The sequence below is a fragment of the Cannabis sativa genome, chromosome 3 (genome assembly GCF_029168945.1).
Source record: "Cannabis sativa cultivar Pink pepper isolate KNU-18-1 chromosome 3, ASM2916894v1, whole genome shotgun sequence".
Lineage (NCBI taxonomy): Eukaryota > Viridiplantae > Streptophyta > Magnoliopsida > Rosales > Cannabaceae > Cannabis > Cannabis sativa.
This window is the reverse complement of record NC_083603.1, coordinates 41347643-41375275: the sequence shown is the minus strand read 5'-3', so window position 1 is coordinate 41375275 and position 27633 is coordinate 41347643. Positions and strand designations below refer to the sequence as shown.

The 27633-nt window shown below is 32.7% G+C and overlaps 5 protein-coding genes across 8 annotated transcripts; all 5 read right to left on the bottom strand.

The window, feature by feature from the left end:
* Positions 1-5938: 5938 nt before the first annotated feature.
* LOC133036078 (putative F-box/LRR-repeat protein At4g15060) lies at positions 5939-6376 on the bottom strand. Its single transcript, XM_061112547.1, has one exon. It carries the CDS (start codon positions 6374-6376, stop codon positions 5939-5941), a length of 438 nt encoding a protein of 145 aa, XP_060968530.1.
* Positions 6377-7536: 1160 nt separating this feature from the next.
* Positions 7537-9487, bottom strand: LOC115709186 (F-box/LRR-repeat protein At3g26922). 3 transcript variants are annotated; one of them, XM_030637233.2, is made up of 3 exons: positions 9378-9487; positions 7983-9300; positions 7537-7881 (listed from the first exon to the last, which is right to left on the bottom strand). In XM_030637233.2, exons 2-3 carry the CDS (start codon positions 9288-9290, stop codon positions 7684-7686), a joined length of 1506 nt encoding a protein of 501 aa, XP_030493093.2. In that variant the 5' UTR covers positions 9291-9300; positions 9378-9487; the 3' UTR covers positions 7537-7683. The 3 variants fall into 3 exon arrangements, with proteins under 3 accessions (XP_030493093.2, XP_030493094.2, XP_060967091.1); XM_030637234.2 differs by having other exon boundaries at positions 7983-9261; positions 9378-9442; XM_061111108.1 differs by having other exon boundaries at positions 7537-7833; positions 7983-9458.
* A 2124-nt stretch (positions 9488-11611) lies between these two features.
* Positions 11612-13834, bottom strand: LOC115709588 (F-box/LRR-repeat protein At1g55660-like). Of its 2 annotated transcripts, XM_061111110.1 has the most exons (3): positions 13563-13834; positions 12110-13427; positions 11612-12015 (listed from the first exon to the last, which is right to left on the bottom strand). In XM_061111110.1, exons 2-3 carry the CDS (start codon positions 13394-13396, stop codon positions 11827-11829), a joined length of 1476 nt encoding a protein of 491 aa, XP_060967093.1. In that variant the 5' UTR covers positions 13397-13427; positions 13563-13834; the 3' UTR covers positions 11612-11826. The 2 variants fall into 2 exon arrangements, with proteins under 2 accessions (XP_060967093.1, XP_030493580.2); XM_030637720.2 differs by having other exon boundaries at positions 12110-13779.
* A 3330-nt stretch (positions 13835-17164) lies between these two features.
* Positions 17165-19345, bottom strand: LOC115709587 (putative F-box/LRR-repeat protein At4g15060). Its single transcript, XM_061111109.1, has 3 exons — positions 19143-19345; positions 17685-18992; positions 17165-17582 (listed from the first exon to the last, which is right to left on the bottom strand). The coding sequence occupies exons 2-3, from the start codon at positions 18972-18974 to the stop codon at positions 17385-17387; spliced, it is 1488 nt and encodes a 495-aa protein (XP_060967092.1). The 5' UTR covers positions 18975-18992; positions 19143-19345; the 3' UTR covers positions 17165-17384.
* Positions 19346-23856: 4511 nt separating this feature from the next.
* LOC115709193 (FBD-associated F-box protein At3g52670) lies at positions 23857-25983 on the bottom strand. Its single transcript, XM_030637246.2, has 3 exons — positions 25748-25983; positions 24379-25659; positions 23857-24289 (listed from the first exon to the last, which is right to left on the bottom strand). Exons 2-3 carry the CDS (start codon positions 25627-25629, stop codon positions 24116-24118), a joined length of 1425 nt encoding a protein of 474 aa, XP_030493106.2. The 5' UTR covers positions 25630-25659; positions 25748-25983; the 3' UTR covers positions 23857-24115.
* Positions 25984-27633: the final 1650 nt, after the last annotated feature.

Genomic DNA, 27633 nt, shown 5'->3' with positions numbered 1-27633 from the left:
CCGAAGATGAGGGCTTTTGAAGGTCTTGTTTAGCTTTTTCAAGCTCTTTCACCTCTTTTTCCTTCTTTGCAAAAATTTTCCGCCGCATATCTTGCAAGGTAATTTCATCTACCTCTTTTTCACTTTCAGGTGAGGTAGATTCAGGATCTTCTTTTGTTAAAGTCATGCAGCAATCCGACACACTGTCATTACAACTAGCTGCCTTGCCCCGTAACTCTTTTGGTAAAAACTCCTCCAGAGTTACTAGATTTCGTTTTGGTTGTTCGAGTTCATTTCTTTTGGAAACGGCCTTTTGCTTGCCGATCCTTTTCTTACTCTTTTGATCCTTTATATCTGGTCTACTCCGAAATTTGACTCCGGAGCTTCCAGATGGCTTCCGAGATGGAATTTTTGCCGGTTTTTTTCGAGTACATGTTTGCCATGTACTTTCTAAATCCTCTTCACTATCATACCAGTCCTCCCAAATTTCTAAATTAGGCTCTGTCATGAGCTCATATAATGTAGGAATATTTGGGTTTCCTGGCCTTGGCATGTCTGAGTGGGCTTGGACTATTGTAACTTCCTTGTCGACTTCAAATGCCACAGAAATTATGTCCCTTTGTGTGGGATCATTTGGTATTTTGGTCATTCTCGGTTAGGGAAGTTGTATTTGTTGTCGCTTTCCCAAGAGAAGAGTCAATCTCAATCTCTTTTCTCTTGATCATGCCTTCGATAATGTTTTTGAGGATGTAGCAATCCGACAATGGGTGACTCACAATTTGGTGGTACCGACAATAATTTGGATCATTTGTCATACCAACCTCGTTGGGTCGTTTCGGCTCGGGGAGTCGTATTGCCTTAGCTTTTAACAACTCATCGAAAATTTGGTCGACATCATCATCGTCGAATGAATACTTAACTTCTTTCCTTTCTTTGAGAGTTAATTTCTTTTGCGGCTCCCGTGCCTTCCCTTTATCTTTGTTGCCGGTATTGACAAAAGTTGCCATTGATTCTCCCTTCTTGAATGGCTTTTTATTTTCGAATCTCGGTGAAGGTTTGCCACCCCTTTGTCGAGAAATTTGTATCTCAACGTTGCAAGCCTTCGAGACGAGCTCATTAAAAGTTTTGGGTTCTGCTGTGCCCACAAAAGTTGCCACCTCAGGGTTGAGGTTTTTGGCGCACATTGAAACCGCCGCTTGTTCCGATATCCTTTCTGGACATTGGAGATTGAGGTTTCTCCACCTGGTTATGAACTCATTAGCGCTTTCACTAATTCGTTGCTTTGTTTCCACCAGGTCATGGAGACTTATGGTCTTCTTTGAGCTCACGAATTGTGCCAGGAAAGCTTTTTGCATGTCATCCCAAGTAGTTATCGATCCTGGGGGTAACTGAGTATACCAGGTGAATGCTGCCTCTTTTAGAGATTGCACAAATTGCCGGATTAATAGTGCATCTGATTGGGCAGATTCACCACATGCAGAGGTGAAATAGGCCAAATGCTCATGAGGAGAACCATTAATTCCATCAAACTTTTCAAACTTTTGTCTGATGTAGTTTGGTGGAAATGGAATTTGATCATAGTAAGCCGGGTATGGCTTATGATATCCAAGAATAGGCATTGTTGCAGCCTGATATTCCCGAATACCCTCCATGATAAGAGCCTTCAGGTCCTGCTGAGGTTGGGCACCAGCTAGTGGTGGTTGCACACCTTGTGGTGGCGGTTGTGTGTTGCCTACAGGCGGCACTGAGGACGAGGATTGTTGCCCAATCTCACTCTCCTTTTGTCTCATATTAACTTGATGAGATAATTCTGTTGAGAGTCGGGCTACTTCTTCGTCCCTCTCAGCTAATAACCTTTGCAGTTCTTGAATCTTTTCTTCATTACTGATTGTCCCAGTTACTAACACCGGCATATTTTTATCATTGCCAATGGTTAGTGCTTCGAACTGATTAATGAGATCAGCAGACACCCCCTCACTGTGTTCAATAAGGGGAGTGTCTTCTAAAGAGTGTTCAGATGTACACCCTTCTTCCTGAACTTTTTGAAAAGAGGGATTCACTGATTCCTGCATGGCACGAGCTCTCGATCGAGTTACAGGGCCCGTATAGGAGGGCAGCTTAGCAGTTGAGGTGATCCTTGTTGGTCGGTAGCCCTGGAGAAACATCCAGTCACCATGTTCTCTTCGGAATGAGTTAGGGCTTGCTTTGGGAACCCTTACACTATCGCTTCTAGCCTTCTTTGGGAAGGAGAAAGGCGTCCTACACCCTTCATCTAATAAAGGGCATTCATTGATCTCAGCAGATGCCCCCTGTTGACCTTGGCGGTTGACAGAGATTACGATCGGAGGCCTAATCGGGGTGCCTCCTACTAATTCCCTCATTTCAAGAGGGTTTGGTGAAGGTGAAGTGTTTGTCTCCCTCCTCCCTTTTGTCGTCTTCCTACCTCTCCGAGGTTGAGAAGTCGGTGTTGCCTCAGTTTCCTCCGCAGAGGTAACCATCACTGAGGCGATAATGGGCAAGAAAATAGGAACAGAACCAATCAAGATACGCTCCCATTCCTGGATCATTACGGGGGAGCCAGTCTTCGTTGGCCTCCCTTCGGTCTTGGCAACCTTCGCTGCAGACCTTTTCACTGCCCGGGCTTGCCTCTTTTTAAAGCCCTTTGTTGCCTTGCCTCTTAAGGCCTGTGCAGTCTTAGTGATGTTTTTCACACCTTTCCCTCTGCCAGCCTTTTTAGCTGGTGTAGGTGTCTTCACATTCTTTATTGGTTCGGGCACCCTGCATGAAATGGGTGCTCGATCAATAGAGAATGCTGCCAAAAAGCGGCTCTTTTTCCCTCCTTGGGCAGAAGAGGTTGTTGGTAACTTGTGGAAGTAAACCGTGACTTGTGGTGCCATTTTTTCCTAAAAACAGTAAACATGATTAGCACCATAAAGTTAAAGTTGAATAATAGTCATCATATTTGGAGATGAAAAGGAGAATGTGTCCCACCGGGCGTGCCAAAAATTATGTTAAGCAAAAATTTTCATTTAGAATAATAAAAAAATAAATGCAAAACACAATTTCACCTATGCCAAAATTATAGCATAAGAGTTTATTAATTTAAGTTCGACCCATCCAAGATTATAAAAATAATCTCTTAATTACAATCCTTTTATTTAAAGGAAATACCCTTTGATTCCAATTACAATGACATTAAATAATTAAAATAAATTTGGGAAATTTGGGGTAAATTTGGAATTGCAGCTGAACTCAGTCCATTTAATTAACTGAGCTGCCTACATACCTTCTTTGTGAAGGATCAAGCCACTTGTAGTTCAGAATACAGTATTTTAGAATTTGAATAAAGAATTCCGGTATATGATCGCTTTCAGGAATTCTTTTTGTGTTTTATACCATTTTGCGGTATTGGCGACTGCACTTAGTCTTAGCAACTAAGTTGCCTACGTATCCTTTTATAGGAATCAAGTCAAACGTAGTTCCGACAATCTTTGTGAAAGTTAATTCACTTTGCCATTTTGAGGTGAATGACCTCATTTAGCATTTTGAGGATTTGTGATTGTACCTAATCTTAGCAATTAGGTTGCCTACGTATCCTTTTGAAAGGAATCAAATCGAACGTAGTTCATAACTTTAATTTTTTTATGAGGTGAATGACCTCTTTTTCTTTGGAATGCCATTTAATTTGTTATGGCTTTGAATTTTAGTGCACTTTTTAATTTTTAGGTAAAATTACCATTTTTGAAATTTTTGTGAGGTTAAGACCTCTTTAAATTTGGTGAGGTGAATGACCTCTTTAATATTCCAAAATTAATCTTAGTGAGCTCATTTGGAATTTTGTGCCATTTTGTATGGATTTAGAAATTTACCACTTTTTGGTGATAAATTTGAGTTTGGGGATCTTTTTAATATCTTTTATAAACTTTAGAATTTTACCACTTTTTTTGTGATGAAATTCAGTTTTGCAATCTTTTTATTAAAATAAAAAGATAATTTGACTGATATTTTAATTATTTATTCCAAAATTTAGGGAATAACAATTTATCTTTTATCATATACTATCTTAAATTTAAATTTAAATGGTCTATTAAAATTTAAGATAATATCTAAGATATTTACTTTATAATTCAATTCATATTTGAATTATGATATATATGACCTCTGCGTGTTTATTTTCACAAGAAACATCTTTGGTACAATACATAGCAATCACTTGGTTATACTCTCAAAGGCATTTTGTACGGTCTGCGTGCATATTAGGATAACAGTAAAAATTTTGCAACTGATTATATACACACAGTGAGTGCTTTTTTTCTTTTATCTATTTTGGCATATATTATGATATATATATAAACATACACATAAGTCAGTATGTGTTTGTATTGGTTTATACCACTCACAACATTCAATGGGTGTGTATATCAACTTGATTGCGCTTCATATATTATATATACATATACTTTTATGTTGGCCAAAATTTTCGATTTGTGATCCAAATAAAGAATACATATCCCTGCTTTCTTTTTCAATCCAGTATAATGATATATGTTTGGTATTTTTATTTTTATTCTTTTTTACTGAAATTCAAGAATAAAGTAGCATGTATATATTATGCGAGTATATATACACATATAAATTCCAAATTAACGTTTGCATCTAGAATATTAACCAATTTTCTCTTTGGTTGTATTCTTTTTATCAAAATTAATATCATAGCAAAAAAGAAAATTTGAGGGAGTAAGAGTATTCTTTTAATTTATGGAAAGATGGCATTTTATGGATAAGAGCATTCTTTCTAATTGGCGGAATGAGGGCATTCCATGGATGAGGGCATCCTTTTTAATTGGCGGAATGAGGGCATTCCATGGATGAGAGCATCCAATTTTTTTGCGGAATGAGGGCATTCCATGGATGAGAGCATCCAATATTTTTTGTGGAATGAGAGCATTCCATGGATGAGAGCATCCATTTTCATTCATGGAATGAGGGCATTCCATAAATGAATAGAGAAAAATAAGAATGAGAGAGGAGCAAAATACACATCAAAAGAAAAAAAGAAATAGGAATGAGTTCATTCCATGAATACTTACCCTTGAAGCTTTCTTGATTGTTGCCAAAAAAAAGTATCGTTTATATTTTTTTTCTGTGTTTCTTTTCTCTCTTTCTCAGACTTTTTTTTTTCCAAAGTGTCGATACTTTTTCTGTTCTCAACTTCTCTTATTTATAGACCCTATTTTTTCCAATAAAATTATTATTTTTTTTTTTATCCTGTAACGTAAAGGATGAGTAAAAATAGGGGAGTGGGGAGTTGAGATCCTATTTTCTCTCTATTTGATTGATATTTATTTTTTTATTATTATTATTATTTTAAAAACCAATAATGAAATAATAATAAATTTATTTATTCCTTTTTTTTTATCGTTCAACACAGTCATTTCCCCATCACAAGGATTATTCACATTGAAACTTTTCAAGTTCTGACTCAAGATTTTAATGCGGTTCAACTTCACCCCTTTATAGTTGCCCAAAGTCAAATTCTCAAGGAGAGGAAGGTTTGAAATGAGATATTCCAAAGATGAAGACTCATTCATACTCCAAACACAAGTTAATGAGAGATTTGTAATTGCCTTGCATACACAGAGATTTAATAGATCAAAGGAAACACCATGTAGTTCCAATGACTCAAGATTTATGGCTTTCTTGAACTCCAAATCATGGGGGAACCCAACAAGAGCTTATCTACCACAGATGTATCTAAAAAGTCAACATTAGTCAATGACAAGGATTTTAATGATGGAAAATTATATGAGTAACCAGAATGCAACATCACCATGCTCAACTCCAAAATGGTCAAATGTATTGCGTTTAGTGCTAATATTTTAGGTATGCAGTAGAGGTAAATGAAACCGACCTCACCTTCCACTTCCTCTTCCTCTTCGCTCAAGCAAAGGTTTAATTCCTAAACTTTTTTCTCAACAGCAAAAGTTAACCATTTATCTAGGTAATGATTCTTGGTTCTTTCATAGCAATCCATTTGAAGCTTAAAACTAGTTATGACTGAACTGCGATTATAAAACATAGCTTTCTTTCGGTGTTCCAAACAATTGTGTATATAATTGCAGAACTTTTCCTGGTCCTGTGAAGAATTATAACGAGAAGCAGTAATGGAGAAAGAGAGGTTGGGGACTAAATACCACATGCGTTTCCAACGATCTGAAAGAAAGCTTGTGGAAACGGCATCCACAGTGGGAAGAACCAAGAGGATGTGTAGAATGAGCTCATCAGATAGTTTCGAAATTCTGTCCACAACATCCTCAGATGATGATGATGATGTCGTTTTCAGTCTTTTCTTCTCCGCCGGAAGAAGACCGTTTTCTTCAACGCCATTTTCAGCCATAAAAATTTGACAACACAATTTATCTTCCATTAATCTTCTCCTTTAGTAACACGGCAAAAGAAGAAATACAACAAAATTCAAGTCTTCTGTAGAAATCACCATTGGAGCTGCTAAACACACCAAGTCACTGATTTTTTATAAGCTTTTCGTTCACTTGACTACTTAAGTCCATTTACAACATATAAATGAAGTAAACACATTAATGTAAAGATTAAGAATTGGGCCAGCTAGCATACCAAGTTGAAAAAAGCTCTCAAAAACAGAGCCCTTTACAACAAATTGCAGCCAATTTAGTAGTCCAAAGCTTAATTCATCAACATACCACTACGCAATAGTAGTTGAGTAATATTCAAGACCTTTTATTGAAGCAGAGGTTATCTTGAATGAGTCCAAATATTAATTTTTGAGTCGCTAATATTCAGTATTCACCACTCCAAAGCAATCATATCCCATTAAATTAAAACATTCACATCATAAATGTATTAATTCATTAGATTTGAACTTTTTAAAATTCCAATCAACACTTTTTGCAAACTTAGCAAGCACCAAGAATATTGTAAATGAAAAAATAAATCCAACACAAGGTATCTCTCAAGTTTTCAAAACCTTAATATTTGAGAAGTTTCAACCAAAGCAGTAAAGAATGAAGTACTTTTCCGAAGTTCTAGGCATACAAGATAATCAATAGAGAAACCTAGAACAAATTAGGTGACTCCATTACATGCGGAAGTAACCTACAAACCTTTGTAACAGTTCTATCAGTATGAAGTAAAGTTTGTAGATTTGTGAAAAATTGCATCAAACCAGAAAAATAAATCTGCTATAATAGACAGTGGCGGACCCAGAATTTAAAGTGAGGGGGGCGTAAATAAATTTAAAAAGAAAATATAAAGTGTAGTTAGTGGGGTTTGAACCTTTACCCTCTAACCTATTTACCAACTACCTTAACCACTACACCAAGGTTACTATTATGTCTATAAATATCATCTTTTAATACAAATATATGTTGTAACTAATTAAAATACATATACATTTTTTTTCCGATTTTTTTTTTCAGGGGGGGCGATTGCCCCTCCTCGCTACAATGTGGGTCCGCCCCTGATAATAGAGCATATCATATCTACTAATTTACAACCAAATATAAGAAAAACAAAACCCCATTTTTAAGCAAAGTTGGCATGCAAAGTCATATTCTTAAACTAACCATAAAGTATATACAATCTCAAGATAACTAAGGTAGCAAGTAAACAAACACAATTTAGTCATACATAGTTGAAACATACTTATAGGTCGCCTGTGGCAAGGTTTTAACAAGATCTCCTTTCTCCTATAGATAATGTCTTCAAAGAAGGAAAAATCCACATCAAAGCATCTCTCAATTCTGATTCTTCCTCTCCTTTACATTCAGTAAATACTCTAAGATGCTCCCAATTAACCATAGGAAAACGACACGTACACTGCCAGTTTTCAAACATCCTCTTCAAGTTTTTTGGAAAGATGAGAGCCTTCATGTAAAGAGTTTAGGAATTGAATAAAATATCGAATGCACGATAAAGAGTTAAGGAAATAACACCACATAATGAAATAAGAAAAGTAATAAACATACCTTGGCTCTGTCAACGTGTAGTGTTACCATATTCCAAGAACAATTGAGACTCATAAGAAAATTCATCATGTTGATAAACCAATCTCCATCGTAGTCCTCATACTTCGCAATTTCGAATGTTCCATTCAAAGAATTTGATGACACCATTGATATACGAAAAAGGAGATCACCTGTATAATAAAATGATGCTAATTGTGGAGCCCATTCAATAATAACAGTCATTGCATCAGCATAATTATTCACATTAAAACTTTTCAAGTGTTGACTCGAGATTTTAATGTGGTCCAAGTTCTTCTTTTCCCAGTTGCCCAAAGTCAAATTCTCAAGGAGAGGAAGGCTCGAAATGAGATATTCTAACGATGAAGGCTCTTCAATATTCCAATCACAAATTAATGAGAGATTTTTAATTGCCTTGCATACAGAGAGATTTAAATTGTCAAAGGGAACACCAACTAGTTCCAATGACTCAAGATTTATGACTTCAATTTGCCTCACTGTACACAGTGATTCAATCATAAAGAACCTAATTACCAAGAACTTAAGGCTTGAACTACGTATGTCAAGCTGATATGGACGACGGTCATTAGTATAAATATCAAAATCAGTCAACGACAATTTTTCAAGGGAAGGGGAACCCAACAAGAGCTTATCTACCACAGATGTATCTAAAAAGTCAACATTAGTCAATGACAGGGATTTTAATGATGGAAAACTATATGAGTAATCAGAATCCAACAACACTGTATTCAACTCCAAAATAGTCAAATATATTGCTTTTACGAGTAATGTTTCAGGTATGCAGTAGAAGTAATAAATGGAACCGTCTTCATCTCCGCCTACCTCTTCGCTCAAGCAAAGATTTACTTCAGTAACTTTTTTCTCAACCGCAAAAGCTAACCATTTATCTAGATAATGATTCTTGGTTCTTTCATAGCAATCCATTTGAAGCTTAAAACTAGTTAAGACTGAATTGCAATTATAAAACATAGCTTTCTTTCGGTGTTCCAAACAACTGTCTACATAATTGCACAACTTTTCTCGGTCCTGTGAAGATTTATAACTAGAAGCAATAATAAAGAAAGATAGGTTGGGGACTAAATACCACATGCGTTTCCAACGATTTGAAAGAAGGCTTGTGGAAACGGCATCCACGGTGGGAAGAAACGAGAGGATGTGTAGAATGAGTGCATCAGGTAGTTTCGAAATTCTGTCCTCATCATCCTCAGCAGATGATGATGATGATGTCGTTTTTAGCCTTTTCTTCTCCGCGGGACGAAGACTGTTTTCTTCCACGCCATTTTCAGCCATAAAAATTTGACTTGAGGACTGTTAGAGCAAAGAAAATAAACCCTAATATGAATGAAAAGGAAATAAATGGAGAAAGAATGTCCTTACTTAGTTGTATTGTAGTTGTTTCTTTGTAAAGTAAGAGACGATTATGATCAGAGAGCAGAGCAGGGTTTTAGGGTCAAGAGTCAAGACGAAGAAGAAGAAGAAGAATAACACTTCCCATGGCACTTCCTAGTGAAGTATTAGTAAAAGGAGACCAGGCACGTGTCTTGCCTTACACGTGCTACATTATTATATGGTATTTTTATTATTTTTTTGACTTTTGAAAAATTAGTGTAGGTATATTAACCAAATAAAAGTTAGAGTTTCCGGTCATTACATAAAATGTTATGGTATAGTAGAACGATCCACCATACTAGTTGCACCATTAGATTACAACTCATAAACAAATTAGAAAGTTATTTGCATTGAAGAACATAATTACTAATACCTCAAACGAACAAAGTTTCCTTTAGCACGTTAATAACCGTCTCTGAGTTACTCTCGATCAACACAAAGGAATACTTCCAGGAGACTGCTGATTCCATAGCCAACTGATAGGTCGTTGCTTCCCCAATGAGCGGATCAGAGAAGTTGAGCAATCTGGTAGGTAACCACAAAATTGACTCCTTTTAGTCTCTAGCTAGCGCTACTACACACATTGAATCACAACCAACTTTAACGTCATAGTTGATTTTGACCCAATCTTTTAGGGAAAAAGACCAAATAGGAGGCTCAACCGTCACCGGTAAAGGAAAAATGCAAGAACTATAATCTGTGTAACACAAAGAAATAGAACCAATGCAATGCTTAATGTTACAATTCGAATTATTATGAACAATGTCATTACGAGATTTTCAAATCATGTCCACCATAATTAAGGCATACAGAATTGTAAAAGAAAGTCTCTAAAAATTTAGGCTTGATGTAATTAGTCCCAACTTCCAAAATTGGTAGTAATATTCTTTAAGGTCATGTAAGTCTATTAGTCACCAAGTTAACTGATGTTAAGTGCGGATAAAAAGGCCACATGTTAAAAATTTATTGGTCCAAATAATAAATTTAGTTAAAATAATTTAAATAATAAAAATTACTAAAAATAAATAAATAAAAACATTAATATTTTCTTAAGAAAAACAATAATTTTTTTTTATTTTTTTTTCTTTTTTATTTGTTTTCTATCTCCTTATTCTTCTTCTTCTTCTTCATGGATAGACCCATCCATGGCCATGGAAACTCCATTGATGGAGATGCTAAGGAACAACCTCACTGCCCATCCTAATATGCTTAACCGCCACGCCACCTTTGTTTTTTTGCAAGCTCTTTGTTCAGCAGCGTCTCTTCTCTGCCTTTCACCACAATCGATTCAGAATTCAAAATTGGAGATTGGCTCGTCGGACTCCCAGATCAGAGCCATTGCAGGGTAAGACTTCGACAACGAGGCATTTTTAGACCTCTTGTTAGAAACCTATTTTGCTCGAAAAATTTCAGTTCTAGACAGTGAGAAGGAAAAAGTATGAAAGGGAAGCATGGGGACGACAATTGATCTTGGGGTAGTGTAGCTCGAATGGATTTGAGAGAATCGGAGCACATATGGAGGTGATGATGGTGACACTGGGTTGAAGGGAAAGGTTGGGGAAACCCGAGAACAAAAACTTGGATTTTGGGGTGATGTGATGGTGTGGGGCTGGTGAGATTGAGGTTCAAGAGAGATAGGACGGTGAGTGAAAAGGGTAAAAACTGGTCGAAGCTTCAGACCATGGTGGCTATGGAGCTTTTTGCACAGAATGAAGAAGACGAAAGGGAGAGAGAAGAGCAAGGATCGGCTGTGAATGAAAAAATAAAAAAGAAAAAAATAAAAATATAAAGATTAAGAATTGGGCCAGATAGCATACCAAGTTGACAAAAGCTCTCAAAAACAGAGCCCTTTGCAACAAATTGCAGCCAATTTAGTTGTCCAAAGCTTAATTCATCAACATACCACTATGGAATAGTAGTTGAGTAATATTCAAGACCTTTTTATTGAAGCAGAGGTTATCTTGAGTGAGTCCAAATATTAAACCTTAAGATTACAGTTACACAAGGCATCTCTCAAGTTTTCAAAACCTTAAGATTTGAGAAGCTTCAACCTAAGCAGTAAAGAATGAAATACTTTTCCGAAGTTTTAGGCGTACAAGAAAATAAATACAGAAACCTAGAAGAAATTAGTTGACTCCAGTACATGGTGAAGTAAACAACAAACCTTTGTAACAGTTCTATCAGTATGAAGTAATGTTTGTAGATTTGTGAAATAAATCTGGTATAATAGCATATCATATCTACTCATTCCCAACCAAATATAAGAAAAACAAAGCCCCATTCTTAAGCAGAGTAGGCATGCAAAGTCATATTCTTAAACCAACCATAAAATAAATACAATCTCAAGAGAACTAAGGTAGCAATTAACAAAGTAAACAAACCCGTAATGACTGTTTAAGAAGTTGAAACATACTTATAAGTCGCTTATGGCAAAGTTTTAATAAGATGTCCTTTTTTCTATAGATAATTTCTTCAAAGAAGGAAAAATCCACATCAAAGTATCTCTCAATTCTGATTCTTCCTCTTCATTACATTCAGTAATTACTCTAAGATGCTCCCAATTAACCATAGGAATACAATTCCAGTCTTCTAATAACCCCTTCATGTGTTTTGGAAAGATGAGAGCCTTCATGTAAAGACATAACGAAATAAAATATAAACCATATTTCTATTCCAAGAAATAACACCACATAACGAAATAAGACAAGTAATAAACATACCTTGGCTTTGTCAACGTGTAGTGTTACCATATTCCAAGAACAATTGAGATTCGTAAGAAAATTCATCATGTATATAAACCAATCTCCATTGTAGTCCTCAGAAGTCGCAATTTTGAATGTTCCATTCAAAGAATTGGAGGACTCCATTGTTATACTAAATTGGAGATCACCTGTATAAGAAAATAATGCTAATTGTGGAGGCGACTTATTCATAACATTCATTACATCATTATGATTATTCACATTGAAACTTTTCATGTGTTGACTCAAGATTTTAATGTGCCCCAAGTTGTTCTTTTCGCAGTTGCCCAAAGTAAAATTCTCAAGGAGAGGAAGACTTGAAATGAGATATTCTAAGGATGAAGACTCTTCAATATTCCAATCACAAGTTATTGAGAGATTTGTAATTGCCTTGCATACAGAGAGATTTAATTTGTCAATGGGAACACCAACTAGTTCCAATGACTCAAGATTTATGGTTTCAATTTGCTTAACCTCCAAAACATGAAACTTTTCGAGTCTTATTACCAAGAATTTTAGGCTTGAACTACGAATGTCAAGCTTATATGGATGATCCCCATGAATATAAATATCACAATCAATTAACCACAATTTTTCAAGGAAAGGGGAACCCAACAAGAGCTTATCTACCACAGATGTATCTATAAAGTCAACATTAGTCAATGACAAGGATTTTAATGATGGAAAACTATATGAATAACCAGAATCCAACAACACCATACTCAACTCCAAAATAGTCAAATGTATTGTCTCTATCATAGGTATGCAGTAGAGGTAAATTTCATCTTCCACTTCTTCTTGGCTCAAGCAAAGGTTTAATTCCTTCACTTTATTCTCAACCGCGAAATCTAACCATTCATCTAGGTGATCATCCTTGCTTCTTTCATAGCAATCCATTTGAAGCTTAAAACTAGTTAAGAGTGAATCGCCGATAAAATTCATACCTCTCTTGCGTTGTTTCAAACAACTGTCTATATAATTGCAGAATTTTCGCTGGTCTTCTGAAGATTTGTAATTAACAGTAGTAATGGAGAAAGAGAGGTTGGGGACTGAATACCAAATGAGTTTCCAACGATTTGAAAGAAAGCTTGTTGAAACGGCGTCCACAGTTGGAAGAAACGAGAGAATGTGTACAATGAGATCATCAGGTAATTTAGATATTCTGTCCTCATGATCCTCCTCATCAGATGATGATGATGATGATGATGATAATGTCATTTTCTGTATCTTCTCCGCCAGACGGAGACTGTTGCCATTTTCAGCCATGGAAGTTCTTAAACTGTGGACTAAATGAGGACTGTAACAGCAAAGAAAAACAAACCCCAATAATCCATTAATGTAATGATAGTGATGTTAAAATTTGAAAAATATGAAATGGATTGAAGAAAACAATTTGTAAGGCATAAAAGAAAAGAAAGAATGGATTGGTTACTTGGATTGTTGGTGTTTCTTTGGAAAGAAACGATTATGATCAGAGACTCAGAGCAGAGGAGGGTTTTGAGTTTTAAGCTGAACAAGAATAAGAACAAGAACAAGAAGATTATTACAGTTACACAGTAGTTAGTTAGTTGGAGTTTGGAGTGGAGGGCGGACACGTGTGTCACACCTTGCACGTGCTAGTTTTATTTATTTTAATTTTTGACAAAAGCTCTAAATCATTTAATATGGACAGAAGAAATGAAGAATAAATATAAAAATAATAAAGGGCTATTTACAAAAATATGGGAAAATAAAGATAAGTTTTGATATATATGGCATAAAAACTTAATTACACTAAATATGGTATTTTTTAAAAAAACTTACAAATATGGGAAAAAGTCTTGAGGAATGCCATAAAAAACTTTAAATTTGTGTTTCTTTTTATTTATTTTTTCTTTTTTAAAAAAATAAAATACTAAAATAAATAAAAAATGATCTCAACTATAGATATTATTTTTTTTTACAGAAATTTAACTTGTTTTTTTTTTTATTTAAACTACTATTTTTTTTCTTTGTTTTTTTATTAAAAACTAATTATTTCATTAAAAGCAGCAGGAAAAAAAAAAAAAAAAAAAAAAAAAAACCAGTTTCATCAACATCATCCTGAAAAAAAAAACAATATAAAAAATTATAATCTAAAGATAATATATAACTTTAAAAATCAGTTTCATCAACATTGAAAGAAACTATTAATTTCATTAAAAGAATAAAAAAAAATAGTTTCATTATGTTATTAGAATTTTTTTTCAAGTTACTTTTTTGTTATTTTGTTTCTAGGTTGGAAACTTACACTTATATTTTGTTATTAAATTATTTGTAGGCATTATGTGTTGTTTTGATTATATTTGTGATTAGTATTTTTTTTTTGTGTATTTTTGTGTGTGTGTGTTTTTATTTGATTGTCTGATGAAACTGGTTTCAATTAACTTTATTATTAACATATGTATTTTGTTATGATTTTTTATAACGTCAAAACTGGTTTCATAGGTTTTAACTGTTCTGTAATGGGGTTGCTCAATTTTTATGATATTATTATACATTTTTTAGTTTGTATAAAACCAGTTTTATTATTGTATGATATTTGAACAATAATTTTTATTTTATTTTAATTAATCAGTTTCTGACACACATATTATTTTATTATTTTCATAACTGGTTTTTTTAAGTAACTAGTTTTTATAACTATTTTTTTTTTATTGTTGTTCATAATTGAGTTTTATTCAATTTTTTATTAATTTATTTCAAGAAACTGGTTTTTATTTGTTTGTTTTTATTTTGGTTGTTTTACTAACTGGTTTCTCACATTCCACTGTTTTTTTTTTTTGTTATTCTTCTATGGTTTTTATTGCACTTTTGTCTCTTTAATTTTCTTTGTTTCTTTTTTCTCTCTTTGATTTTAATTTATGATTCTCTTTGTTATATTTGTTGCATATTGTATGTTTAAATTAACTCTAATTTTTGAGCAAGCAAATAAAAAATTAAATGCCAAAATAAAGAATGAAGTTAGAAGTTTGATTATTAGGTATTGATATAAAATTTATATGTTCGAAACTGGTTTTTAAATTTAGTATCGTTAATTTGTAAAAGTTTAGTTATTAGGCATTGTGTATTTTTTATTATGTTATTGATGAAACTATTTTTTTTTTTTTGCCTCTTCTAATGAAATAATTTGTTTCTTTTAATATTGATGAAACTGGTTTTTAAAGTTAGTATCGTCTTTAGATTGTAATTTTTTTCATTATCTTGTTGATGAAACTATTTTTTGTATTCTTTAAATGAAATTATTAGTTTCTTTCAATGTTGATGAAACTAGTTTTTAAAGTTTGGATTCTTTTTAGATTATGATTTTTTATGTTGTTTTTTTTTCAGGATGATGTTGATGAAACTGGTTTTTTTTTTTCTGCTGTTTTTAATGGAATAATTAGTTTTTAACAAAAAAAAAAAACAAATAGTAGTTTAAATAAAAAACAAGTTTAATTTTTGTAAAAAAAAACGAAATATAAAAATGTACACTTATTATATATATTAAGAGAAAAAAATTAGGTTGAGAAAAAAAATTAAAAAAAAAAAGAGAGACACAAAGAGAAATTAGAAAAAAAAATAGAGAGAGATAAGCGAAAGAAAGAAAAAAAAAAGTAGCAACTGACTTAAAAGTTGAAAAGAAAAAAGAGAGCCAATATTGACTAAAAAATATATAAAAAAGACAAAAAAAAAAACTTTTTGAAGTTTCAATAAGTAAAAAAGAAAAAAAAATTAATAAAAGTATAAAAGTAAAATGTTCTTGTCAAATTAAAAATGTAATGTTTGAAAAAAAAATGTAGTATTTGGTGTAAATTTTTCAAATAAAAAGAAACCCTAAAATGTAAGTGTAAAATAAATTAAAAAATAAATAAAACTAATTAAGCTAAAAACAAAAACATAAAATATGGGATTGAATAATAAGTTTATAAAAATATGGCATATCAAATACCATAAAAAATCTTAAATGTGAAAAAATGCCATAGAAGAGTGGCAAACCTAAAAATGCCATAGTTTTCTAACTTTGTTATGAAATCCCATATTTCATGTAATTTTCACAATAATAAAATATAGATGGAGGGAGAATTGCTATTGGCAACCAACATACCCAAAAACTATTATATTAAAATCTAATAATTAATTAGACTAATAGCAATATTAATACATAAGAGAGGATGCCTGCTAAAGATTATTAGTGTCTTTTTTTTTTGTAGGGACAACTTTTTTGGGGGGTTAAATATAATTTTAGATATTTTGTTTTGCAAATATTACTAATTAGATTATCTGTTTTAATAAATGGTAAATTAGATCCTAACATTTTAAATTGGTATAAAATAATATCTTAGAGAACACTTTTCTTCAACTTTGTGTTTTTTTTTTTTTCTAATATAACTAAACTAAAGCTAATTTTTAGTACGAATAGATAAAAAAAATATAATCAGTTTGGTTATAAATATTTCTAATGTAAAGTTATTATTAAGTTTAATTTTAATATAAAATTAAACTCAGTGTATTATAAGGGTCTATTTAACAAAAGTGATAATATGATCGATAACTTTTACATTTACCAAATTTTTAAATGGAAAATTTTAAAAATACAATTTTTTTTTATATTTTTTTGTCTTGAGTGAGTCCAAATATTAATTTTTGAGTCGCTACTATTCAGTATTCACCACTCCAAAGCAATCATATCCCATTAAATTAAAACATTCTTATCATAAATGTAATTCATTAGATTTGAACTTTTTAAAATTCCAATCAACACTTTTTGCAAACTTAGCAAGCACCAAGAATATTGTAAATCCAACACTACACAAGGTATCTCTCAAGTTTTCAAAACCTTAAGATTTGAGAAGTTTCAATTTAAGCAGTAAGGAATGAAAATACTTCTGCCAAGTTTTAGGCTTACAGGAAAATCAATACAGAAGCCTAAGAACAAATTAGGTGACTCCATTACATGTGGAAGTAAACTACAAACCTTTGTAACAGTTCTATCAGTATGAAGTAAAGTTTGTAGATTTGTGAAAAATTGCATCAAACCAGGAAAAAAAAAATCTGCTATAATAGAGCATATCATATCTACTAATTTACAACCAAAAATAAGAAAAACAAAGCCCCATTTTTAAGCAAAGTAGGCATGCAAAGTCATATTCTTAAACTAACCATAAAGTATATACAATCTCAAGATAACTAAGGTAGCAATTAGCTAGAGTCATACATAGTTGAAACATACTTATAGGTCGCCTGTGGCAAGGTTTTAACAAGATCTCCTTTCTCCTATAGATAATGTCTTCAAAGAAGGAAAAATCCACATCAAAGCATCTCTCAATTCTGATTCTTCCTCTCCTTTACATTCAGTAAATACTCTAAGATGCTCCCAATTAACCATAGGAAAACGACACGTACACTTCCAGTTTTCAAACATCCTCTTCAAGTTTTTTGGAAAGATGAGAGCCTTCATGTAAAGAGTTTAGGAATTGAATAAAATAATCGAATACAAGGTAAAGAGTTAAGGAAATAACACCACATAACGAAATAAGAAAAGTAATAAACATACCTTGGCTCTGTCAACGTGTAGTGTTACCATATTCCAAGAACAATTGAGACTCGTGAGAAAATTCATCATGTTGATAAACCAATCTCCATTGTAGTCCTCATACTTTGCAATTTCAAATGTTCCATTCAAAGAATTTGATGACACCATTGACATACGAAAATGGAGATCACCTGTATAATAAAATGATGCTAATTGTGGAGCCCATTCAATAATAACAGTCATTGCATCAGCATAATTATTCACATTAAAACTTTTCAAGTGTTGACTCGAGATTTTAATGTGGTCCAAGTTCTTCTTTCCCCAGTTGCCCAAAGTCAAATTCTCAAGGAGAGGAAGGCTCGAAATGAGATATTCTAACGATGAAGGCTCTTCAATATTCCAATCACAAATTAATGAGAGATTTTTAATTGCCTTGCATACAGAGAGATTTAAATTGTCAAAGGAAACACCAACTAGTTCCAATGACTCAAGATTTATGGCTTTAATTTGCTTAACCTCCAAAACATGAAACTTTTCGAATCTTATTTCCAAGAACTTTAGGCTTGAACTACGAATGTCAAGCTGATATGGACGATCGTCTTGAATATAAATATCACAATCAATTAACGACAATTTTTCAAGGAGAGGGGAACCCAACAAGACCTCATCTACCACAGATGTATCTATAAAGTCAACATTAGTCAATGACAAGGATTTTAATGATGGAAAACTATATGAAAAACCAGAATCCAACAACACCATACTCAACTCCAAAATAGTCAAATGTATTGTCTCTATCATAGGTATGCAGTAGAGGTAAATGTCATCTCCCACTTCTTCTTCGCTCAAGCAAAGGTTTAATTCCTTCACTTTATTCTCAAACGCGAAAGCTACCCATTCATCTAGGTGACCATCCTTGCTTCTTTCATAGCAATCCATTTGAAGCTTTAAACTATTTACGAGTGAATCGCCGATAAAAAACATACCTCTCTCGCGTTGTTCCAAACAACGGGTGATATAATTGCAGAATTTTTGCTGGTCTTTTGAAGATTTGTAATTAGCAGTAGTAATGGAGAAAGAGAGGTTGGGGACTAAATACCAAATGAGTATCCAACGATTTGAAAGAAAGCTTGTTGAAACGGCATCCACAGTTGGAAGAAACGAGAGAATGTGTACAAGGAGATCATCAGGTAATTTAGATATTCTGTCCTCATGATCCTCCTCATCAGATGATGATGATGATGATGATGATGATAATGTCATTTTCTGTATCTTCTCCGCCAGACGGAGGCTGCTGTCATTTTCAGCCATGGAAGTTCTGAATGAGGACTGTAACAGCAAAGAAAAACAAACCATAATAATCCATTAATGTAATGATAATGATGTTAAAATTTGGAAAAAAAAAATGAAATGGATTGAAGAAAACAATTTGTAAGGCATAAAAGAAAAGAAAGAATGGATTGGTTCATCGTTGCTTACTTGGATTGTTGGTGTTTCTTTGGAAAGAAACGATTATGATCAGAGATTCAGAGCAGAGCAGAGAATGGTTTTGAGTTTGAAGCTCAACAAGAACAAGAAGATGACAGTTACAGTTATACAGTTAGGAGGGGAGGGCAGGCACGTGTGTCGCACCTTGCACGTGCTAGTTTTATTTATTTTAATTTTTGACAAAAGGTTTAATCATTTAATATGGAGAGAAGAATGTCTTAAAAGAAAGTTAAAAATAATAAAATATAAATGGACTTTTTTGAGTCAAGATTTGAGCCGTAAGCCCTTCTTCTTAATTCACCAATCAACTTCTTATGAGAATTCATTTGGTACGCTGTATTACACCGTAATATAATACAATACAATACGGTTTAATAGAACCCTAAGTGTGCATCAATCAAGTTTGCTCAATTTTTTTAAACTAATTGTGCAAAGTGAAATTTGGGTCTTCTCAAGTTGATAGTTTATTAGATCATGAAATAAACTTGTGGTCTGGTTGTTTACTCATTTATTAGTAATAATGAATTGAAGAATTTTTTAAATAGTTCTTCTATGAATCTTGGTTTTAATGTCAAGTCAGTTTGTTTGGGATCTGTATAGGTAGTTTAAGTTCTTTCTTTACATTTTCTTCACATGGAAAAATTGTTTAAAGTAACAGGAGATATAGGGGATCTAGAAATATCCTTAGGACACTGTTATTCATATTGATACTAAGGTTCCTTTGTGATTTTTGCTTAAAGAGTGACATTATCTTGTTTCTTTTTCTCTAAATTTTGCTTAGCCTTGTTGTTTTGCTATAATAAAGATGGATGAAAATGCTATGTGTAGATGTACTTGATATGTATTCATAGATTCAGAAGAGTTTTGACATTTATGCAATTCATTCATTATGGAGAGGAGAGTGAGGGAGGAGTAATTTAGTTTTGATTCAACAATAAATTGTTTTGGCTTAATTGAGATTACTCTAATGACAGATCTTTTGTGTATAAATTTAGACCATTAGTGTAGCTACTAAGTGTACTGGATTTGAGTGGAATTGTGATCTGATTTTGGATTAGCTCAGCTAAGAAGAATATTGCTTATAGCCTTTGTCATGTCCTCCATGCTCACTAAAATTAATCCAATGAGAAAGGGTTGTGAGTTGGCATTCTATTTCAGTACAAACCCATTAGAAATTATGGTAAGAGAGTATTGCTGCAAATCCAAGGGAAAGGCTGCATCAATGGAGTGGAGAGGAGCTACATTTGGATAATGATACAGTTGAGAATCATGAGAGTCCATAAATTTATTAATTCATTATATTTGAACTTTTTAGAGTTCCGATTGACAGTTTTTGCGAACTTAGCAAGCACCCAGAATATTGTAAAAACGAATAAATAAATAGCCTAATTATAGAGAGACTTGGAAATCCGACACAAGATATCTCTCACGTTTTCAAAACCTTAGATTTGAGAAGCAGTAAAGAATGAAATACTTTTCTGAAATTTTAGGCGTACAAAAAAATTAAGTGACTCCATTACATGCTGAAGTGAACTACAAACCTTTTTAACAGTTCCTATCCATAAAGTAAATACAATCTCAAGATAACTAATGTAGCAATTAGCAAAGTAAGAAAACACAACAAAAGAGTCATCCCTACCCATAATAACTTTTTAAGAAGTTGAAAATTTTTATAAGTCGCTTGTTGACAAGTTTTGAAAAGATGACCTTTTTGCTATAGATAATGTCTTCAAAGAAGGAGAAATCAACAGCATAGCATCTCTCAAGTCTAATTCTTGCTCTAATTTACTTTCAGTAAAAACTCCAAAATGCGGAAAATGGCATACAATCTTCAAGTTTTCAGATATCCTCTTCAAGTTTTTTGGAATGATGAGAGAGCTTTTCATGTATAGAGTTAAGAAAAAGAATAAAATATCAAATGCATAATAAATAGACTAATAATATAAATGCCTGAAATGTTCCAATGAGGTAAAGGATTGAGACCTTGAAGATAGTCCACAATCGCTTTACAGTCAGAGAACACAAGAACTCTCTTCTGACCCTTCCTTGTTGCGAAAAGCAAGCATTTCGGATCGCCATTGCTCTCAGTTTCCATGTCATTGATGAGAGCCTGAAGAGAGTCAGAGAAAACATTCAAACAGCATTGGACCATTCTCTTGCAAGCTCAACGGCATTGGTGCCTGGTGATCGCGTTCAGATCAACTTTTTTTGATTCAAAAATGCATTTATTCCTGGAAAACCAGATGGTCTCGCACAGGCCAGCTAGCTGCAAAGCTCATCAATTCATCTCTGTCAACCTGAGGGGTGGCAAATGGGGACACTCCAAGGAGTATTTCATGGAAACCATTACCTCACATACATACATGAGAAAGAGAAATCACATTCTACATAATCCATTACACCTCACCAACATATTTTGCCTGTCAATAAAAACCTAACTGATTGTTCTTTACCAATTTTCATGTCAATAATAATCTAAATCTAGCATGTGTGAAGAGAGAAAAAGACTGCAACTTTGTACAGAGCAGCCACTTGTTGATTAGTTTGTTCTCCTTTTAATTCTAATTCTTACTTGTTTACTTTCTGAAAACTATAACTAAATATTAAGCATAGCAAAATCCAATGGGGTCCTTACCATATATGCAGTAGAGTTATAAGATTGTTCTTTGAGTCAAATTTATGAGTCTCAACAAGGCAGCCAAGAAGAAAAAGGCTCCCATCAAGTCTTTCACTCTAAAAGGGTCTCTGACTCTCCACCAGGAGCTGAATTTCTCAGGCAATAAATCTCACCTGAACTGGTAGTTGTTTTTTTTTTTAACTTTAAAACCATAATATACAGTTCAGTTATACATTGCTATAACAAGAAAGAGTACACATTACAGAACAACACAGCTTGAAACCAGCAGTGCATTATTATTGTATATGCCTTAGTTCTTACCACATTTCCAATTGATTAAGCTGAACCACTCAAATCACACAACACAAATTTCACAAACATATTAAGAAACCAGCTCATTTAATTACAATACAGAACTGGAAATATAGGGGGCAAACAATTATAAGTTGTTAAAGTTGAACAAACAGTGGTCATTGTAATGATAAATATTAAATATAGACAATGAGAGATCAGTACAGTAATCTAAGCAGCCATAATTTAAGAAGTCCTTTTCGCTATAGATAATGTCTTCAAAGAATGAAAAATCCACAACAAAGCAACTCTCAATTCTGATTCTTTCTCTAAACTACATTCAGTAACAACTCTAATAACATGCTCCCAGTTAACCAATGGAAAACGAGATGCACTCTTCAAGTTTTCGAACATCCTCTTCAAGTTTTTCGGAAAGATGAGAGCCTTCATGTAAAGTGTTAAGGAAATGAATAACATATCAGTAATTAGACTAGTAATATAAAATTGAAAAAAACACCACATAATGAAATAAGACAAGTGATAAGCATACCTCAGCTGTGTCAACGTGTAGGCTGACCATACTCCAGGAACAATTGAGATTCAAAAGAAAATTTATCATGTTGATTTTAGTGAAATTTAGATAGAAAAATTTAACACGTCGAAAACAGGGTACAAAAGTATGTTGCACGAGCAATTTTTAAAATATTAATTTTTATATTATAAATTTTTTTAAATTTATCAAAATTTTATAAAATATTTTAAATAAATATAACGTACATGATTATAAAAAATTTAAACTAATTTTTTTTATAAATACCGAAACAATTAGGTGTTATATTATTAGTACAATGATTTTAGGAGTGAGGTGTTATTATTGAAATACCTTTATTATTTTATGACAAAAGGTTTAATCATTTAATATGGCAATGCTGTAAAAGAAAATTAAAAATAATAAAATATAATTGACTTTTTTTAAAAAAAAAATAATTTTACTCCTTGCAAAAATTTCCATCAAACTATCATAACTATAGAAGAGAATATGTTACATATTATCTATTTTATAAACAACTCACAATTGTGAAGTTAATGTAATAACATTAGCATTTTCATTTTCATTAGCAGTGGAATTTTCTTGCAATTGTTTTGAAAGCTATATCATCAAATAAAAAGTGTTTTTAGTGTATTGTTCTCATGGCTGGTTAGCCTTTTTTTTTTTTTTTTTTTTTTTTTGCCAAGTTTAGCCACTTTTAATGCAAGCTCAAATTCCTTGGCTCTCTCTAATCTCTACTTCAGAAAAATCAATAATGCATAATAAAAAGAATGTGCACAATTGATATCTGAAATAAGATGTAATTGATAGTTAGATTCTGCATCTCTATTAGCTTATAGAATGTACTACAGTGCTATCAATCCACAAACTAGATCGATAAGAAAGATTTGAGATATTTAACCTTACCACCTGAATTTCTAGAACAAGAAAGAGTACACAACAGCACACCTTGAAACCAGCAGTGACTTATTACAATGGGATGTACTAATCAATCTTATATGGTATATGCCTCAGTTCTCACCATATTTCCAATTCATTGAGCTGAACCACTCAAATCACAAAGCACAAATTTTACCAACAAATTAACAAACCAGATCATTTAATTACATTTCAGAACTGAAATCTAGGAGGAAAAAGTTAAGATATTCTCTAATCCCCATAATAATCAGAACATAAATTTATCCTGATTGTTTTAATGAGTTTTGTGTGATCATTAGTTTTTGCAAACTTAGCAAGCATCCAAAACATTGCAAAAGCACAAAAAGTAAATATTAATAATAGATAGAATGGGAAATCCAAAACAATGTATGTCTCAAGTTGTCAAAACCATGAGATTTGAAAAGCTTCAACCTACGCAGTGAAGGAACGAAATATCCATCTGAAGTTTTTAGGCATGATGAGAGATCCATGTTCAGATAAAATAAAATGCATAAAAGAAATAAGTACAGTAATCTAAGCAGCCATAGAATAGAGGCATCCAGATTCCCTACCCCCAATAATCATTGTTTAAGAAGTCCTTTTCGCTATAGATATTGTCTTCAAAGAAGGAAAAATCCACCGCAAAGCATCTCTTAATTCTGATTCTTTCTCTAATTTGCATTTAGTAAGAACTCTAAGATGCTCCCAATTAACCAAAGGAAGAGGAGATATGATCTTCAAGTTTATTAGACCGATGAGAGGCTTCAATGAATGTAAAGAGTTAAGAAAATGAATAAAATATCAAATTGAAATAACACCACATAATGAAATAAGACAAGTAATGAACATACCTCAGCTTTGTCAACATGTAGTGTTACCATATTCCAGGAACAATTGAGATTCAAAAGAAACTCTATCATGCTGATAAACCAATCATCCTCAAAGTTGTTCTCAATCTTAAGAATTTCGAATGTTCCATTCAAAAAATTGGATGACTCCATTGTTATACAAAAGTTGATATTACCTGTATAACTAAATGACGCCAACTTTGGAGCCCATTCAATAACAACAGTCATTTCGCCATCATAACGATTATTCACATTGAAACTTTTCATGTTCTGACTCAAGATTTTAATGTCCTTCAAATTTCCCCCTCTCATGTTTCCCAAAGTCAAATTCTCAAGGAGAGGAAGGTTTGGAATGAGATTTTCTAAGGAAGAAGACTCATTCATATTCCAAACACAAGTAAATGAGAGATTTGTAATTGCCTTGCATACAGAGAAATCTAATTTGTCAAAGGAAACACCATGTAGTTCCAATGACTCAAGGTTTATGGCTTCAATTTGCATTACCCCCGAGTAAGTCCGATAGAACTTAATCACCAAGAACTTCAGGGTTGAACTACGCACCACATACGGACGAGAATGGCCGTAAAAACCACAATCATTTATGCACAATTTTTCAAGAGAAGGGGAACCCAACAAGAGCTGTTCTAGCACATATTTATCTTTAAACACAGAATTAGTCAATGATAATGATTTTAATGAGGGAAAGCTAAAAGAGTAACGACAATCCAACCTAACTGACTTCAACTCCAAAACAGTCAAATATGTTGCGTTGACTAGTGGTATAGGTAAGGAATAAGAGCTCTCTATTCCCAACCAAAGATTTACTTCCTTAACTTTCTTCTCAGCTGCAAAAGCTAACCATTTATCTAGGCGGTGGTCCATGGTTGAATCATAGCTAGTAATCTTAATGTTAAAACTAGTTACGACAGATTCCCTGATATAAAACATAGCTTTCTTACGGTGTTCCAAGAAACAGCCAATAAAATTGCACAACTTTACCTTGTCCACTGAAGTTTTATACTCAGAAGGAGTAATGGAGAAAGAGAGGTTGGGGACTAAATACCACATGAGTTTCCAACGATTTGAAAGAAGGCTTGTGGAAACAATATCCACAGTGGGAAGAAACGAGAGTATGTGTAGAATGAGAGCATCAGGTAGTTTAGAAATTCTGTCCTCAGCAGATGGTGATGATGATGATGTCATTTTCAGTCTCTTCTTCTCCGCCGGAAGAAGACTGTTGCCATTTTCAGCCATGTGAGTTGAAAACTGTGGATTGATTGAGGACTGTAACAGCAATGAATACAAACCCTAACAATCAATTGATTTATGTAATAATAATGAAAATTGAGTAGAGAAATTAATTTATGCTTACTTGTATTGTTGGTTTTCTTTGGAGAGAAACGATTATGATGAGAGATTGAGAATCAGAGCAGAGAAGAAGAAGAAGAATTCATTTCCTTTAGTTTCTCCTCGTAAGCAGGTGCTAGGTTTTTACTGTAACTCTCAGGTTATTTACTCGTAAGAAGATTTGGGGTTAGTGGTGAATGGTGATGGTTGAGATTTTAAGTTATGGGCATTAAGGTGGTGTGGGTGGTTGCCGTTTTGAATAAAGATCTTAACTAATGTAAATATAACACGTTAATAGTTAGTTGAGTTGACACATTTGGATTGGTTTAACATGTAATATGGCACTAATTTTTCACAAGTGATATTAATGGGAATCAATAGTAAGGTAATTATTCATTTACATTTGTTACTTGCATTATTAATATTAGGAAAGGGAGAAGTTGATTAAATAAGGGAGAATAGAAAGGGAGAACTTCTCCCACCAATTTTGTAAGGAATGCCATTAAGGTAATGGATTTTTTTATTTTTATTTTATTTTTTAATATTAAATATATAATGACAATTTTGTCCTTTAAAATATGTCTTGTAAAATAACTACCATATAATATAGTTTAACTCAAAAGGGCAATTTAGTCAATTTAAGCATTCCGATTACGTTTCCTAATAAAGTAAACAAGATAAATCACAACTATTCCATTTCTAAAAAAATTTAATAAACAACATATTACAAATATTGATTCCGATTATTTTTCATTTATTCCGTTACATTTCTCCGTTAATTTATTCTGATTCTGATTACTGTATAGTAAACGTGCCATTAATTCAAGGTAAGAGTCCTACAAGTCTAATGAAAAGACAGTAATCTCACTAAGAGATGATAACTATCGACCAATCACACTGATACAAAAGGAGCAATAAACTCAAGACTCACACATGAGCATAAAAAGATACAAACTCCCAAAAAAAAAACCTATACACATAAGATGCGCGACACTAAAAAAACCAAATCAAACAAACAACAAACATTATAAAACAGCTTCAACAACCATTCCCCACCCTAAGACAGGCAAATCATTAGCACCAGAGCACTATCATTGATGAGTCCATATATGTCTTATTATAAATATGATCAATTTATGTATTAATATTCTTAAATTGAATCACCTTACTTATTTTCTTGGTCACAAAAATTGAATTAAGATCAATTGTTAAAAATTAGTATCCCATAATATATTAAATTAAATCAATCTAAGTGTGACAACTCATTTAACTACTTTTTTTAGACTCCATTAACATTCAAGACAATTTCTTTGTTTCCTTAAAATGCTCTTAGTCAATTACCTATTTAATAGCATTGATTCAAAAATTTAATTACTTTCATAATTACTATAGTTGACATTCTTTTCTTATTATAATAAAAAAAAAAAATTACTCAAATGAGAAATCATATTCTACAAAATCCATCACACTTCACCAAAATATTTTGCCTCTCAACAGAATCCTTCCTTATTATTCACACAGAAGCCTAATTAATTGTTTTTCTACAAATTTTAATTTTAGTAATAATCTAGAAGACTGGAACTTTGTAACCGAACAGCCACTTATTGTTTGGATTAACAATTTGATTAGTTTGTTGTTGTTTTTACTCTTTTTTTTTAGCAACAAACTGAAACTTACAAAAGTCAAAAACATTTTATAGTAAATTATGACTGTTCTTTGTTATTGGTTTTACTTTCAGTTCAATTGAATAGCAGAAGTGCAAGGAGGACAATACACACTTCACACAAGGCAAACTAAATATTTTATAGTAATCACATCATAAATGTATCATAATTATACTAATGAGTTTTCTGTGACCACTAGTTTACTGGATTTAAACATATTGCAAACTTAGCCAGCAACCAAAATATT